The sequence below is a fragment of the Hydractinia symbiolongicarpus genome, chromosome 3 (assembly GCF_029227915.1).
Source record: "Hydractinia symbiolongicarpus strain clone_291-10 chromosome 3, HSymV2.1, whole genome shotgun sequence".
In the NCBI taxonomy this organism is placed as follows: domain Eukaryota; kingdom Metazoa; phylum Cnidaria; class Hydrozoa; order Anthoathecata; family Hydractiniidae; genus Hydractinia; species Hydractinia symbiolongicarpus.
This window is the reverse complement of record NC_079877.1, coordinates 24,348,842-24,367,029: the sequence shown is the minus strand read 5'-3', so window position 1 is coordinate 24,367,029 and position 18,188 is coordinate 24,348,842. Positions and strand designations below refer to the sequence as shown.

The following is an 18,188-nucleotide window of genomic DNA, read 5'->3' as shown; positions in this document are numbered from 1 at the left end:
ATTCGGCCAATTCTTTCGGCTTTTAATAATCGAACTATCCACCTTGTACGGAAAATGTTATAGTCGTGACACTGGTAATCTTAAAGCTTTTTGTTTTTTTTGCTTAAAGAGTTTTATAAATTAATAATGGCTCAGGGTGCAAGAGACCCTTGGGACAAGGATGAAAACGTTATTGTGACGCTTACTATGCTTCTTGGAACACGCAAAAAAAGTTGTCTTTCAACTAAGAATTTAATGCGTATAGAAAAGGTCTAGAAACGAAGTTGTTTGTTGTTATTTTTAACTATGAGTCATTGTTGAGCTTATCCTTTTTTGGTAATGATATGAACTACAGCAACTTACTTTTCAATATGTAGTTCGTGGAACGTCTCTTTGTTTTATGAAACGACCTAGGCATGAAGTGGGTTTTTTTTAATTCCAAGATAACTTTTTCATAATCAAAAATATTATTTCACTTGTTTATTTTCTCAATCTTTAACATCGAAAATTATTATTATGACATTGACATCATTAGAAGCGTTGTTGAAATTTTTATTTGTTATGTCAGCTTATGTGACTTCTTTATCGAATGGTGTTGACTCTACACTCTCCTCCTCACCTTCTTTTTACATTATATGTGGACACTTCCTGAAGGCATCTTTTTTTTAAATTACTTTTAAGGTATATTTTCGGAAACAAAAACAAAAAAGGTGTTCTTCAAACTTGAATTATATTTCAAACAACCCTGTTAAAGCGTTATTATGTTAGAGGGATAATTTCTCTACGGGCTCTGTGGTGGAGAGCAGTATTTACTGACTACACAGTGTAGCTATAACTTTAATGATGGCGCAGACTTTCTACCTTGAAAACTAAAGAGCTCATCACGATGTGTTATAAAAAAATTGTCTTGCCTATTTTTGTTAGTGACTTTACGGTAAATAATAATGTTAAACAAGACAACTTATTTGGAGTATTTTAAGTCCGTTTTTTGTAAAATTCGAAGTTGCGAGTGTATTCAGTTAAGTGGATAATTTTGATTGGTGTTTGGTATAAACATTCAACATGTCTTGTGGCTGCTGTCATCGTTGGAGTGTATACAAAAGAACGCTCAAACGAGATTTAAGGTAAGCAATTACACAATCTGATTGGTTAACTTTGTTTAAATACACTAACATCATTGGCTTACAATTTTTTCTTCTTTTTTTCTTAATTTCGAAAGTTTTATATCATTTTCTTATAAGACTAGTCTGCTTAGATATTCAGTCTTTCCTTTTAGATTCTTTGACACAATACGATAACATAGTTAGCTACATCTTCCTTGCCCTGGAAACAAGGTTGCATACATTAGTGACGAAAGAATAAGTAACATCAGTCACGTGACAACGTATACATTTTTGCTATACAACATACTATTTTACTTTTAATTTTATTTTCTAAATTTTTAAGAGCCAGTTTTTTGATTAGTATGATTTTACCAAAGTCAAATTAAAAATCAATTCTACAACGTCACCACTTAAATGGCCGGATCTAAATGTATAGCATGTGTGAACCGGCAATAGTCGTGGCCATGGTCACATTAGAGTGTTGCCGTTTCTATCAATAATTCTTTCTTCTGGAAAATTATATGAGATATTGATAAGAAAGTCTTAATATTTTTGTATTCGCGCTTTTTTTATTTGTTTATTTATTTAGGTTTGTGAGAATCGTAGCGGGATTAGAGAAGGGGATTAGAAAAGCAATCAAACACGATCAACTTACATCGGATATTTTCGATTCCACCTGCTCAAAAAGACCGAATAAATTAGCTGTGGTTTCAGCTTATGATGATGTCAAATATACGTTTGCCGAACTCAGAGACTTAGTTAATAGAATTGGAAATATTTTCTATGACTCCGGCTACAGACAGGGAGACGTGGTCGTTCTGTTCATGGAAAATAGACCAGAATATGTGGCGTTTTGGTTGGGTCTTTCTAAACTTGGGGTGATCACGTCGCTTGTAAATTATAATTTAAAACGAGACAGCCTTCTGTACTGCATATCCGTTGCAAATGCTAAAGCCGTCATTTTTAGCAATTCCACAGAAGGTATGATGTTTTGCTGATGTCAGCATTATTTATGCACATTTTTTGTTCAATGATCTAAAAGATTTACTTACTCCCTTAAGTGATTACCTTAATAAGGGAAATTATTTTTGGCGGGAATACCTTTTTGCGAATTTTGCGAGTTATTGACAATTTTGCGAAAATAATTTGTTGAAACTTTGTTTTTTTCTTTTTAAAAAACGTATTTTTCTGCCTAGAACTGAGTATAATAATATATATGTGAATTCAACTTTATAATACTTAATTTTATGTCATCGACATAAAAGCCTAAAAATAGTCTATTAAGGTAATCACGCGACTGGAGTGGTTAAATTTTTATTTTAAAATATTGTACGCGTTGATATTTCTTCGACCATTTCGATGAGACTGTAACGTAACTATTCTCACTGGGTGATAGCTGATTTACTTTAGGCTACCATTAGGTAAAATTTTACACCACAAACATCTATACAACGCTTTCTTTAAAACGTGATTGTAAAAAAGCGAAACCTTAAGGAAAAGGACAATTTGAGGAGCCTGATTCTGTCAATTTAATATTTTGTGGAACTAAGTACCATGAAGTTTCTTCGCTTAAAGCCTAAGAAGGTGAGCATTTTGCAGTTGCGCATTCCATTTGTACACACCAAGCTGTATATAAGATTTCTCTGCTTTGCTTTTAAATGTTAATATAGCTATTATTGGTAGTCATGCATAAGTGGCAAATTCATTTATATGGAAAGCAACCATGGTAGAGCAATGGCACGCGACGTATATCTGGGAAAATTTTAAGATTGTGTTCGATAGGGGGTAAAAACTGTCTTATGTCAAAATTAAGTGTGAAACTGAAAGAATTACTAGTTCTTGAGAAGGAAAAATTGTTTTGTGGCTAAACATTAAGTCTGACATTTCTACCTTGTTTTGACTCGATTGTTCAAACAAAAAATACTCATCACAAACTTACGTGACAATTGTTTGCTTCTTTTCAAGCTATCCCAGCTCGCAGTTTTTGTTTTCAGAAGCAATTCACAAATACTGAGTAATATTCTATAAAGATCCTTATGAGTCAAGTTAGAGCTTCCATAGGAATCAGCATATTTTTACACTTGGCAGGAGAAAAACATCAATGACAATGTTGTGACGTTACAAAACCGGTTAACCCTGTTTTACATCCGAGATGAAATAATAACATTAACACATGAACACATTTTCAATATCAGTTCTAGTGAACATTTTTAAAGTATAGAATCTGATATTTTAGGAATCTCAGTCCTATTCTGATTTCTCTAGTACCTAGAACTTCATTTGTCCTTTTTAATCGAACCCTGGGGACAAGAACTGGTCATAAAGAATAACACATAATAGACCTATGTATTTAGTGCAAGATAACTGATATTCCTCCCCCCTCTTCGAATTATTGCATTTTCCGAAAACAAGTTGTAAATTGGCAATTCCTCTCCGCTTTGTCTTACACTTTTCCTATGGAAAATATTCCCCGCCTTAACAGACTTTGTTCGTACTTTTAATAATCTTTTATTATTTATAATATTTATTTATTTCAACAGACGCATTAAGTGAAATACAAACGGAATTGAATGGTCTGGATTTCTTTTGTTACGGCCGGAGTGAGAAAATTAAATACGCGACAGATTTGCCTGGTTTAATCGAGACAACGTGCACAAGTAATCCACCGAGACCGGAAGGAATCTCTTTCTATGGTGAGTGTTACTTTGCCTCTTTCTTTTTATTCTTTTCAAAGGCAACCGAGTAGTAGTAACAACCAAGAATGTTGATCATTGATCCAGCCTCGATAACCCAGTGCTTAGCAAATAATATGATTTGATCTTCGTGACGTTGAAGACTTAATACATAGGGTGTGAGAGATATTACTAGCCGTCCTGAATTAATTGTTAATATTTCATAGTCCAAAAAAGCCTAAAAGTCAACCACAAATGCAACAAAATTAGTTTGAATAAGCGAGTATGCTGTATGAACTATCACTGCAACATCCTTCTTAAATTTGACATGTGGAATGTCTACTGTTTCAAGGTTCCGTTAAATAAAAAATAGAAAAAAACTGTTGTCGATAGCGTGAGAGAAAGTCGACGCCCACCCTGGGAATCGTAAGTTGTGTTTGAGCAAGGATAGAGCACATCACGTAAAGGATATCTGGAATCAATCAATCTGGTTATGATGCAGTCAAAATTATTAAGTTGCTTGTTTAAATGAATGTTTGTTTGTTTGTTTGTTTGTTTGTTTGTTTGTTTGTTTGTTTGTTTGTTTGTTTGTTTGTTTGTTTGTTTGTTTGTTTGTTTGTTTGTTTGTTTGTTTGTTTGTTTGTTTGTTTGTTTGTTTGTTTGTTTGTTTGTTTGTTGGTAGATTTGTATATTTGTATATTTGTATATTTGTATATGTATTTATTTAGATAAGTTGATATATATGTACACATCTGGAACAACAGGACTTCCAAAACCAGCAGTAATTCGACATACAAGGTTAGTTTTCTGGACCTTCACACCGTATGACCTAGATATATCCTTGATTTACACACTCCCTCTTTGCGTAAACCAAGTTCCCACGATTTTTATTTTGTACTGCTTATTTACTAAACTTATATCTCCTTCGTAGGTTCTATTTTATGGTTAATGGAATGGCAAGTTCGTTTGACATTACTCATCAGGACACAAATTATGTTGCTCTTCCTCTTTATCACTCCAACGGGGGAGTGGGAGGAATCGGAATGATGATATACCGCGGAACAACTGTGATCATCGCCAAAAAATTTTCAGCTAGCAGATTTTTTCAAGAATGTGCTTATCATGGTGCCACCGTAAGTAAAGTGTTGTTTTCACCTCAATTCTTTCAACAGGCTTAAGTACAGGCCAGTATTATTACTAAGGCTGGCCTGTAATACTACTAAAGCTGTAGAATTCTTAGTAGTAGTATTCAGGTGATTATTTAAAACATTTTTTGCGGCTATTTACAAGTATTGCAGTTTTTTTAATACTTCGCAGTCAAATTCTTATAAACAAACGCCGACCCTTTTAAAAATATTGGCAAGAAATGCATCGCAGATGTGTTCTTAAAACATTATACCATTAATTTTTTTACTGTTATTAAACCTGAATGCTTGTATTAAAATATTATTTGGTAGGCAACCCAAGGTTTTCAAAGAATATCTAAAAAATGACATGTTAGAGAAATAAGGAGTAAGTATTAAGGTGGGATGTTCCCTTACCTTGCCGATGTAAGCGTAACTATTTGAATTTTAGATGTTCAACTACATCGGAGAAACATGCCGCTATCTTCTTGCTCAACCACCTTCAAAATATGATAGAGCGCACAGAATTCGATTAGCTATAGGCAATGGGTTGAGACCACAGATATGGTCCGAATTCAAAAACCGATTTGGAATTGCTGTAATTGGTGAATGTTACGCATCTACAGAAGGTAATAGTTGGAAACTACTTTTGGATTAAAAACTATTTTTAAGGTATATACTTAAAAATGGATTTCTTGTCTTACAAAAGTTAACAACCATCGTTTTGGAAGCCTAATGTTCGCTTTCATTGCGGAAAGATCGATTCATTCCAAAACTGTTGATCGATTCTTTTTGCTCAGCTCATAGATTGATATCTTAAGATGTTGTACGGTTAAACAATTGTTATGATTTCGCAAATTTTGTAGCTTGAAATGCTCCCTATTGCATGACTCTTATCATAGTAGCACCAGTAAAATCTAAAGAGGCTATCCTGGGTAAATAATAGTAAATAAATAAATTCAGGTAATGCGAATATGATAAACATCGACAACAAAGAAGGCGCTGTTGGATTCAATTCGGTCATTGCACCTGGATTCTATCCAATACGCTTGATAAAAGTTGATCGCATGACTGGAGATATACAAAGAGATGACAACGGAATGGCGATCGCGTGTGAGCCAGGTGAAGCCGGAGAGTTGGTAGGAAAAGTTCGAAGTGAGTACCCAGGTGATTAGAAATATTCCATTCCATTAAATTAATCTGCATGTTACTAACATATAATTTGCAGAACAGAATGGATGGATATATGCGTAATTTAAATAATTTTTTTATGTCTTCTATAATAATACTTACATTCTGTCTTTGCGCATTTTAAAGCATTTACGAGCACACGAAATGTGATATAAAAAAGGTTGAGTGCACCCGTGGATTTATTAACGGGCAACCGACTAGCCATATTTAAACCATGAAAAAATCCGCGGGAACAGGCAGACAGAAAGACAGACGTGCAGCGAGCATTATAATATAGTTGCAATTTCTCGTTTACCGGCGTTTCTACAAATTCAAAATGGCGTTTTTGATACGAAGCTAATTAAACACACAATATGATTAGAGTGCTTAATTCTAACAAAATAATTAACTTTTCATTTGATATTAACCGAGTTCATTCATCGTCCTTACAACTTCGTTTGGTTTTTCTGATAGGGTTGGCGCGGTAACTCCATTTCCGCCTTTCTTATACTAAGAAATGAGTGAAAAGCAGCATTGGAAACTAGGTTGATCTGAATGAACACTATTACATCTCGATTAATTTTCCTTCGTAGATGATCCTGTGCATCAATTTGATGGTTACGTGGACAAAGAATCGACCGATAAAAAGATTGTTAGCGATATTTTCAATAAGGGGGATTCCGCCTTTCGTTCTGGTGATATTCTAGTGCAAGACGAGTTTGGTTATTTTTACTTTCAAGACCGCGGTGGAGATACTTTTCGATGGAAAGGAGAGAACGTCGGCACGGCAGAAGTAGAAGCCGCCATTAGTCGGATTTTAAACATGATGGATGTTGTCGTGTACGGTGTGGAGATTCCAGGTAATACCAGTACTGTCACAATATTTATCCCTGTCGCTACTTTTATCGAAAAAAACACACGTCAAACTTGGAGGTTAAGAACTGAGAAATTCCAACCTAGATTCAAGTGCCTTTGTGTCTTTTGGTATTATGAGACAAGAGATTTAAGCTTGAGGTTGGGTCAGCATTTAATTTCAAAGTTTCGCCAAACACGAGATGTCTATATTTTGACATCGTGTTCTCTGTCTAAATAACCTAAGACTTATGTTAACATTTTTTAACACTGAGGGTGGATACATAAAAAGAGAGAACAGGAACCATTTCGTAGCTTTTTTTAAAAAAAGGGGTGTTTCTTAGAAGATTTCATTGGATGTAGTACACGATATATTATGAGGTTTTTATTTTTTTCTGAAGTCTACTTATGGAGACACCATAACAAAACTGCAGTAAATTAGATAATGGAGTGAAAACCTGAACTTTTGAAAATTGAGCATTTTTTAAAAAACTTAAGCTATCAGTATGATATTCTTACACCATTTCCAAATTGTACCTCGATATTATTTTTAGGTATTGAAGGGCGAGCCGGTATGGCTTGTATTGGAGATCCGGATTATAGAGTGGACTTAAATTATTTGCGTTGTGAGTTACTCAACAGAGTTCCCAACTATGCCAGACCGCAATTTGTAAGACTTTCCAGCGATCACATCGAACAAACAGAAACATTTAAATACAAAAAAGTGAAATTACGTGAAGAAGGATTCGATCCTCGAAAAGTGATTGATGATCGGTTATATTATAACAACCAAAGGACTGGAAAATACGAAGTCTTGGATATATTAGCTTATCAAAGAATTATTGATCATAATATTAGGTTTTAATCACCTTCGCTGGCTGCCGTGGGGGTAGAATTATATCGTATCGAACCGAATGGGATTTTATGAAAATATACTTTTCGAATCCTATACAAATATTTGCACATCTCACCAACATTTACATTTTTTAGGAGTAGTTTTAAAAGGTATCACAAATTACAAAAGGAACAGGGGAGAGCTGGATGTATATTTGTGAAATACAAGAGTGAATTGTCAAAAATATTTATTACATCATCCATAACTATTTTTCGCTGGGTGTTTTTTGTGCTATATAAATTACCTCAAGGGAAAAATATTGTTTGCGGAAGAAAAAAATTGCAAAGTATGCGAATAGGAATTTGAGAATTGCGCTAAATACGGAATAATTACACATGTAAGAAGTGGAAATTTATGATGAATTTACAAGAAAAGTTCTGAAAAGAAGGTATGCGAAATAAAAAATTACGAACGTCTATCCATACTAACCTAAAAATGCAGGATTTGAGTTTGAGAATACATTAATTGCAAACATGAATTCCGTATTCTTTCTTTCGCATTAATTTTTTTCCTTAAGATATGCTGTGCGAAAATCATTTAGATTACGCGTAGACAAGCTTTGCTGCGCTCCAACTAGGAACGTCTAACCTTTGCTTAGTTTTTTCTTGTTCTTTGAAAAGAAAGTGTATTTTCAATATACAAGTATGGAAGCGAAACAAAGCTTTTGGTCGATACACTACGTTGCTGTGTTGTTTTTAAAAATCTCTTTTTAAGAAAGTCATAATAACACGTCTTTAAGAAAGATGGTAGACCTACACAAAGCGCAACCAAAGCTGATCTACGGGCAAACTAACGCGAACGAATTTCTTCACATAAAGTTTTTAATAAATAAATAAATATTAAACGAATAAATAGAATATTATGCAAAATTAGTTACCTTTTGTTTCTTTGTTAAAAACTGGGGACAAAAAGGGAGATCGCATGTGGAAATATTACCATTTTAAACTGAATACCTTGATTCCAGGGTTTGAAAAAACTGAAAACCTTGATTCCAGGGTTTGAAAAAACTGAAAACCTTGATTCCAGGGTTTGAAAAAGCTGAAAACGTTGATTCCAGGGTTGAAAAGGGTGAAAACCTTGATTCCAGGGTTGAAAAAGCTGAAAACCTTGATTCCAGGGTTGAAAAGGGTGAAAACCTTGATTCCAGGGTTGAAAAAGCTGAAAACCTTGATTCCAGGGTTGAAAAGGGTGAAAACCTTGATTCCAGGGTTGAACAGGGTGAAAAAGAAATTGGGATAAACTACGAGCAAAAACAAACCATATGCGATGTTCTAAAAAATGTCGACTGCTTTTCAATCGTCAGCATTGTATTTGTAATGTATTCTCGTCACCAAGCTTTTTTAATCGACCACTAGGGATGAAGTTTGCCATTTTATACACGGCTTAAACTTTCTCGAAGCCTGATAGTATCTGGTTGATAGGTTTGGCTATGATTTTTTTCACTGTTTTGCTCGTTGCGGTAGAGATTTCTGCAGAAAAACATTTTTATTTTTTTTCTGAATGTGCCATACATCTTACCATAGATGAAGACATTGTATATACCGTTGCTAATCTGTAGAAGTTTGAGAACTTTGTTTGTCACCAACAAGGAGTGCCTACAAAGGATCAAAGAAAAATTAAATTTTTATTCTCAGGGATCCATTACCCCCTGGAAATGGAATTTACTCCAGGATATTAGAAAAAGTAGGTATAACTCCTTAAAACCTAATCATTCTCGTCCTAAGGTTTCCTTGACATGCTTTCGAGATTTATCTCAAAAAAACTCCGAGGAAGAGAATATTTCAACTCTGTTTTGTGTCTAGAAACATTTTCAGTCATCAGGTCCCAACAACTAGGTCTGACAACTCCTGGATTGCTCCTTTAAAACTCCTGGAATTTACTTTCTGTTGCTTATAAGGCACTGAACTGGATTTGAAAAATAAGAAAAATTTCTTTGTTACTGCGAAACCATATTTTCCTTACATAAATTACGAAAATTAATTAAAAAAAAAACTAAAAACTCAAAAAATTAAGCAGCAATTAAGCGACTTCAGATCTAGACATTCACTACAAAATAAGCGACTTGAGGGCTGACCAAAATATAGTTAAATATTTCCATATTTTTAAAAATGCAGTTCCCTGCCAGAACTCTTAAAGTTCTTTCTAACTTGAAATAAATTCTTGCTCCTTTAAATATTTACAGTGAACGAAGCTTTTATTTTTTTCCACCTGGAACCGCTATCTTAAACAGGAGTTTTCAGTTCGATTACGAATTCCTTTATTTGTTAAAATACTTTTTTTTCCGTCGGAAAATTGAAATTTGAAATTTGAAGTCCATTATGAACCTATTTGAGTTTAGCGCTGGAAAAAACACGTATTAGCAAAGTAGTTTTTTTCACTTGTCAAATTTTGATTGTCTAAAATTGATACGGGACGCTGCGTATTAATTGCGCTTGTCATAATTATTAGCAAACAAAAGAATAGTTAACCTAACCAACTAATCAAAAATGTATGTATTTTTAGTGGCTTTTACTGACTAGCGCGCTCTTTTCTCAGGCTTACCGTAATGATCCGATTAAGTCCCCAACATTTTTTAAGCCCCCCCCCCCCCCCCCTTGAATAAGCGCCCAGGTAATTTTCTCAAAATTCAATAAGCGCCCAGCACTTATTAAGCACCCTCCTCGAATAAGCGCCCACCTGATAAGAGGGGGTGCTTAATCGAAAACTACCTTAAGAAACTGGGCGCTTATTTGAAAATTTTACTTTCTTATATTGAGAACCCTAGAAAGACTAAAGTTTATTTTGTTCCATCTTTTGTTCAGTTTCATTCATCAGGAAAAAAAATAAAATTGAAAATTACCGTTGTCTTTAATTATTTAATTACGAAAAATTTATAGGCGCCCAGCATTTTTAAAGCGCACCCTCGATTAAGCGCCCATGCAAAATCCAAAAATTTAATAAGCACCCAGGGCGCTTGTTAGGATCATTACGGTATGCAAACTATAAAAAACACTTACGAAAATTGTATTCCTTTGTTTACAAATCCCGTTACCATGTGTGACAAAACATACGACAGATGAAGTATATCGCGTGGAATAACCGCCACAGCCGACACTATTGCCATGACGATCAGCATTTTCATGACCTTATTGTTTTTTCTCTGCATATTTTTGTCATTTGATAATAACTGTTTTCTTTCCGATTTCTGCAATCTCCGATACACTAGTACCGTCGTCGTAATAAAGACGCTGATAAAAACAACGTCACGTATACTGATAGTTATAACCAACGGATAGGAATACCATAAGTCTCTAATGTCTGCTACTGCACAAGCTCCATTGGCGTCGACATGTAAAGTGACGATGTAATAACTTTCAAAAGTTATAGACAGTGTGAACAGGCATAGCAGTAAAAAGTGTACAGATCTTGTTTTCAATCTTGCTTTCATAGGAAACACAATAGCTACGCATCTATCGATAGCCATGATTAAAATTATACCGATGGAAACATCAGTAAAAATACGACCTAGCGCTGGAAGGAGCTTACAACCCAATTCGCCAAAATGCCACGACTTATTGCACGTGACCATCCAGTATATAAACAACAATGGGTTTATGAATGACGATAGCCCATCAAAAAATGCCAAGTATGAAATAAGAATATACAGCACGCGACTTCGTAATCTACCACACCCAAATACCAGGAGCACTATTGCGTTTCCACTCACTCCGATGATGAATACCAACGCATATCCTATGATGATTATTGTATCAATCTCATCAACTTTACATTGGGATGTTTGACCACTGCTCAAATGACTAATAAGTGTGTTATTTGTTTCATTTGCCATTGGTACCAACATCCAACTATGCCGAAAGTGATGGATCTAAGAATAACAAAAATTGTAAGTAGGCAAACTCGTTCTCAATTTTTTACTGTCTATTTAAATTGCGTTATGTAACCGCTAACTCAACATTTAAAGAATTTTCTAAAAACTGTAGTACACGCTTTTTGTTTTATAAGAATATGGTTTATAAGAATATCGGGCTGGGAAATTTCATGTTAAAAACAATAGGTCAATTGTTTAAAACAATAGAGAAAATAAGAAAAATGGCCGGCCTGGTTAGAGTTTTCATATCCTTTAGAAAAAACGTGTATATGACGTGACATGCAAAAGCGAATTACTTCTTTTATCCAACCTTATCCACAGGGCTTTTGTTTCGCTTTATCCATATAAATTATTTAAAAAGAAGAAAACAAGGGGCCCTCGACACAATATTTCTATTTTGGCATACCGCGCAAATCAGTAATAACATCACTAAATACATTCAAACTATATACAACCCAAACCTAGTTCCCAGGGCACTTTGCCATATTGATGAAGTTGATAGTGGCCAATCCGTAATAACGGCTCAGTGGCCACAAGACCCGGGGGACGAGGTTGACCCAACCCATATCCCTTTAGTGTAAATGTTTGTCCAATTTCTTATCAATAAACGAAGTTATTCATTACAAGTTTTGCTATAAAAGTGTTTGCAACACGTGAAAATTGTTTAGGAAACTGGCAAGGTCATTATTTATGAACGCATGTTCATATTATTAAACTCTTCCATTTACGGAGGAGTGAGTATACTGGTTTAGGCGTTTTTACGTCGTGGAACAAAAAAATACGATTTTTCGTCCGCCGGTGTATTTAATGATCAAAAAATGGCGGTTTTGAGCGATACAAAGTTTTCTGGACTACATTTTAAGTTCGTAGTTTGGCATCCTTTTTTAAGTATTTTTGAAATATAAGCTGAAACAACAATGTATGCAAGTTGAAGGAGCGGAAACAGGTTCCTATGTTCGCAACTGAATAATTGTACGTTATACTCCTCCACGTAGAAATCAAGTCAATGGCTTCTTCATAGATCACACAATATATTGTGTAATAAGGGGCTGAATAAGTGAGGCAAGTAAGTCCGGTAGGCGAGCTGTAAGCAGGCCAGCTCGCCTTTGTTAAGAAACTCAATGATTTGTACATTGACGATTATGTGTAACTGAGCCAGCCCGTTTGCCTGCCTGACTGATTGGCAGCTAGACGGGATGAATCTCTAAACGAGTTGGCTCGGCTTTTTTTCATATAATTGCAGTTTACTTCGGGCTGGCCCGCTAGGTGAGATGAAATCGCAAAGGTGCGAATAAAAATAAAGGTGACAAATTAAAGGAAAAGGTGTGTCAAAATGGAGAAATACAATAGCTAAAGATAAAGTAATTGATGCAATTGTGTAAGTTTTAACCCAAACAAACCGCGGCGATACGAAGAAGTGAGAAGAATACTGATCATGAATTATTATGCTGCTCAACATTGTGGTGCTAAGTAAATTTTCATTTTTAAAACGCCCTGAAACGCTCCTAAACAGCTTCAAATGCTTGGTTCGTTGAAACCCCTGATAAACAAAACAAAAAATATAGGTTCGAAATGAAAAAATTGACAAGGAAAAAAATAAGTAATGTTTGGTTAAGTTGGTACTGACGTACTGAAATCAAAATATTAATGATTAATTTGTAAAAGTAATATGTTTTTGTACCTCAGTACCTGGGTATCTCACAGCATTCGGTAATTTATGCACTAATACATTAAACTGGATTCCTTGGTGCTTCACTAGTGTTGGTAGTTAAAATGCCTAAAATTCCCTTCTTGTTTAAAGCCCTCAGAACAGAAACCAGTTGTTATATATTGCTATAAAATATATATTGCAATGTTAAATACTAACAGTTCCTCTGACACATGGTCCTTTCCCACAAAAAAAAAACGTTAAGAGCTGGGAATTTTCGATGCACAAAACCTACACACGTTAAACTGCTTTCTAGATGTCCTCCCCCATAAAACTTTGGTTAGGTAATTTGGCGAAGTGATAAAGAACAAGATATTATATAAATTGCTGTATACGCACAAAGCAAAAAAATAACACACCTGAAGTATTTTCTAAAACCTTTTACATTTCTCGAAACAAATACACAACAAGATCTGCAGGTCAATAGTCAGTTTTCCATTTCATACCGCAGTACACACATTTGGAATAGCTTTAGCCAACTTAAGAAATCAATTTTTGTATCTGCTTCGGAGAACATATTCCGATGTATAGTGAAAAATCTATTTTATTTAAATTGAAAATGGAAACGTCTTTCTTCTAAGTCGAATTCTTCTTCTTCAATTTCAATTCCCTTTTCATTTTTTATTTTATTATACTTTTTTTTATTTATGAACAGCTATATTGATTAGAATATATTTGTTGTTAATAAACTTGTTTGTAACGTTAAACAGTAAATAGCTACCTTCTCACAAACAGGAACGGTGGAAATACGTTTTGCGTAGAAATAACAGGTTCTCGTTGATAAGACTACTTTTGTCTTTTGCGAGTCACCTGGCTTAGTAAGGAAAGTTGCAATTAATTCGTAGTATTGTATATGTATATGGTACGTATATTATATATCTATATATATGTATTACAATGTTACGTATATTATAAAAGGCTATGGAAACTTTTGTAACTATACCTTTTTATGCGGAATATACCTATATACATACTAGAGTTATTTCAGGATTTTAATAATGATTGTAGGCAAACATTAACACTACAGCCTCGTCTCCAGGGTCTTGTGGCCCCTGAGCCGTTATTACGGAGAACTTTATCAACAAGGCAAAATGCCCTGAGAACGAGGTTGGTACATCAGATTGTTTTATAAAGTTAAAGACTTTTGCAATGTGGTAAATTTTTGTCACGCAAAAATTAGAAATTAGTAATTTTATACCGAATGACGCCAATTTATCCAAAAACGACTTTGGTGAAAATATAAGTTTAGGACTTTAGGACTCTAGACTCGTGTTCTTTGAAATTGTTCTTGTAGAATAAAGAGCATGTAAGTTGACTTGTAATGAAAGTTTTATTTTTATGGATTGTTTAACCATTAAACATATTAACGATACCATAAATAAAATAAATGAAAATGGAAATAACCTAATAAATTAATAATATGGAGTTCAACTTCGGACCCAATGTTTGGCATTTGTGATATGGCGGGAAGCCAAATGTGCATTAGTCATACCAATTTTTGTGACCACGCAAGGAATCGATTTTTTATCCCTGTCTCAGTCTCTTAACAAGGTTTTCTGCCCAAAATCGCAATTGGTACAGTAAATAAATCTTACGAGTGAAACGCAAAATACGATATTTCCCGCCAGTAACTGTTGCCATAGCAACATAGCATGAAGGAACCTTGTTAGCAGAAAAATATTAAAAAACAAAAAGCCTTAACCGGTGCAAACTCGTTCATTTCCCGACAAAAAAATCAACCTCGTCTCTAGAACCCCTTTTTGGTTTTTATTATTATATTCGCGCCGTCCTCAATATAAAAAAGCAAAAAGCCTAACAAGTCCTAGGCAGCCTCATCCCTAGGACTTGTTAGGCTTTTTATATTGGGATAGCCTGAATAAGGGTTTAAGGGATGACCTAAGAAACAAGGGCTTCAGACCGTCCAAATATAAAAAGCGTAACATGTTTTGGGGAAGAGGTTGGGTCCTTGGGAAAAGGTTAATATTAATATAGTCAAGAAACCTATCAAATTAAAAAAACACCCTGAATAAATTATTAGAAAGAAGGACTGGATTTCGATTGTATCGCAAGCAATTGAGAAAGCCATGCTCAATGTTCACAGCGGACCTAGCACTTAGAGTATTAAACAGTTTTAATCTTGCTGATGTCAGCGTGCCTAAACTTACGGTTTTTTCCACACTGTGGAGTATGTGTTCTATAATGCAGACATTGTAGAAAGTGCAGCTACCGGCTGTAGATTACTGGCTAGTTTATAAAGGCGTGTTTGATTAGGATAAAAAAATTAGTAGGAAAGTTTTATTGAAAAGACACAACACATAGAGTAATAAATCTCCTTACCGCTGGCTTTAATACTCCTCGCAAAGTTCACTAATATCTTTTACTGTGATATTTTAAGTTCGAACTGATCAAATTTTAAAATTTCTTTTTATCATGTATTTACGGTACATGGTTATATGTGCGTCATCTCAGCAACCGCATGCTCAATTTGAGTGGTTAAACATTTTATTTATTTATTAATTTTCAAGTTTTGAAAAAAAGATCGAAATTTGACGGATAATTTTTTATTTTTATTTTTGACTAATAAAAATATACTCTAAAGTCTGATGATTTTAGTTAAGGAAGTTAATATGTGTGCCTTGTTTGGTAGTGGGCCAAAAAACAAATAAAAAGAATCTTGTCCTTCCAAAACATGAAAGAAAACAGAATGGTCACGTGATCAAACAAAACGTAAATTTTTATTCACCTATCAATAGAATTTAATATAACTCCCTAAAAATTTAATAAAATAACTCAGCGAGCTCTACATTATTGACGGTAAAAAATTGACTTTGTGTATATATTAAAAAAAAATCTGCTAATCAGGTTCGCTGGTAAATGTCAAAGTCTAAGACATACGACATTTTTATTAAAAAAGGCAATATGATAAACGTCACAGCTTAATATCGTTTAACCTGAAGTATTCGTTGGATACTTCCTTAAGCTACCGGTCACAGCCTTATTTCGAACATTTTTTTAATTCAGAAAATTTTATCGGGTAGCATCCTTATCCCGAGGTTATCCCTGAGACGTTATTACGGATTAAATAATTAGAAAAAAAAATTCTCTGGGAACGAGGTTGTTCGGATCACTTGATAAGCCGGCACCTTCTCCTAGTAGGGATCTTAGTTGATAAACCTCGTGTTTTTGCTTCCATACTTTGTCCTAAAATCTCTAAATTTCGGGGTATGTGTATAATATTCCCTGTAACATATACATTTGGCTGCGTATTTTACGGACTAAAAATGGATATTGACATTTAAGGTCAAAATACACGATCAGTTAAAATGTTTTGCAAGACCTGTAGGGCGACAACAATAAAAAAGGTTTCTGTCTCTGCGTGTTACGTTTAAACGTACAAGAAAGAATGTATGTTTATAAATAAAGTTTCTGTTACAGCACAGTTAAAAAACAGAAAGCAAAGAAAGTGTCGGTCCAAATCAACCTCTTCGTCTCTATCATAATAGCCGTTGTCTGTCTGTTTGTCTCTGTACAATACCAAAGACGAAATGACGGACGACCCCGTGGATTTTCCGTGGCTAGTCTATGCTATTCTGACGTCGTTAGGTCCAAATTAAACTAAACACAATCTCTAATTATTCGATTCTTAGCGCGCAGATTTTATTTATTAACTTCATATATGCTTTACATGCTAACTTAAATATGAGAAAAGTTTTGTATTAATAAAGGCGATTGTTTTTCTCGATGGAATAATTTATATAAGATTTAGGACACTGGCAGAACTGGAAACAGGAATATTTGGTATGAGCCTGGTGGTTCCTTCAACGTTTTCTTGTGATTTTAAACTTGATTGGCTTCCTAACATGGCGAGTTACTTTATCAAAAATGCCGGATATATACGAGCCTGTTGTGTTTATCAGAAACAAAAAAAAGACCTGGGAATGAGATTAAAAAATTAGTTTATATTTGACTTAGAGAAGAAGCTAACTATAACTTTTTAAAATCAACACACCTTTATTTCCTTCTTGTTTTAAATGCTGGAAACAACAATTTTTAAAACGACAAACATCACAAAATCTTTGTCCGGATATTGCGGTTAATTATATGATATTTTGTTTAACCACACGCTTTCTTGATAAACTGAACTTTTTGAGAATATTAGTCCTTATAAAGCCATTGATAGTGTTAAGGGGCTTAATGGCGTTAACACCGTTAAAGGAGAGGCGAACTGCGCTGCTGCACGGCTGCTGAATAAAAGTTTATGAAAGGTGTTTATTTTAAAGACCAGACTGATTTGCTTGCTCGCCTGCTCCATACACTATAACTATAAATCATACATCATCATTTTGTGTACATTTTTGTGAGTGCTGAATTATTTATAATTGAGTATTTTTACGGTCACCGGGTCAATGTACACAAAGTGATTTATAAGAAAAAGTTAAAGATCAAAAATGTTGGCAAAAATGTTGAACAACATGTAAAGAACATATTTTTAATATTTTGTACTACTTAACTTGCCAATAAAATAGCGAGTAAAGATAAAGAAAGTAAAAAACCAAGGAAGAAAGATGAAGCCACCATATTGCACGTTCGATGTGTTATTGAAAGTTTCCGGTCTGTATATTTATTCAAATATGGCGAAATCTATATATATTTTTCTCTCGCTTAAAATTTATTTTCTGGCTGCCACCAAATAGCTTCTTGTTCGCCTCTCCTTTAATAAGGGCGCTAAATGTAGTTTGAATGGTTGGTGTTAACTGCGTTAACACCATTGAATGCCTGATGGCGCTAATGAAAGCGCGTTTAGACTTCAATAACGC

The 18,188-nt window shown here is 34.4% G+C and overlaps 2 protein-coding genes across 4 annotated transcripts; one reads left to right on the top strand and one right to left on the bottom strand.

The window, feature by feature from the left end:
• The first annotated feature begins 679 nt into the window (after positions 1 to 679).
• LOC130636381 (long-chain fatty acid transport protein 1-like) lies at positions 680 to 8,333 on the top strand. Of its 2 annotated transcripts, none has more exons than XM_057446079.1 (9): positions 680 to 1,103; positions 1,672 to 2,063; positions 3,623 to 3,775; positions 4,483 to 4,552; positions 4,686 to 4,887; positions 5,330 to 5,507; positions 5,842 to 6,045; positions 6,642 to 6,908; positions 7,455 to 8,333. In XM_057446079.1, the coding sequence occupies exons 1-9, from the start codon at positions 1,042 to 1,044 to the stop codon at positions 7,763 to 7,765; spliced, it is 1,839 nt and encodes a 612-aa protein (XP_057302062.1). In that variant the 5' UTR covers positions 680 to 1,041; the 3' UTR covers positions 7,766 to 8,333. The 2 variants fall into 2 exon arrangements, with proteins under 2 accessions (XP_057302062.1, XP_057302063.1); XM_057446080.1 differs by having other exon boundaries at positions 684 to 1,103; positions 5,842 to 6,033.
• LOC130636382 (tachykinin-like peptides receptor 86C) lies at positions 7,837 to 15,775 on the bottom strand. Of its 2 annotated transcripts, none has more exons than XM_057446082.1 (4): positions 15,709 to 15,775; positions 10,792 to 11,660; positions 8,811 to 9,390; positions 7,837 to 8,748 (listed from the first exon to the last, which is right to left on the bottom strand). In XM_057446082.1, the coding sequence occupies exons 2-3, from the start codon at positions 11,634 to 11,636 to the stop codon at positions 9,168 to 9,170; spliced, it is 1,068 nt and encodes a 355-aa protein (XP_057302065.1). In that variant the 5' UTR covers positions 11,637 to 11,660; positions 15,709 to 15,775; the 3' UTR covers positions 7,837 to 8,748; positions 8,811 to 9,167. The 2 variants fall into 2 exon arrangements, with proteins under 2 accessions (XP_057302065.1, XP_057302064.1); XM_057446081.1 differs by lacking the exon at positions 15,709 to 15,775 and adding an exon at positions 13,731 to 13,869.
• Positions 15,776 to 18,188: the final 2,413 nt, after the last annotated feature.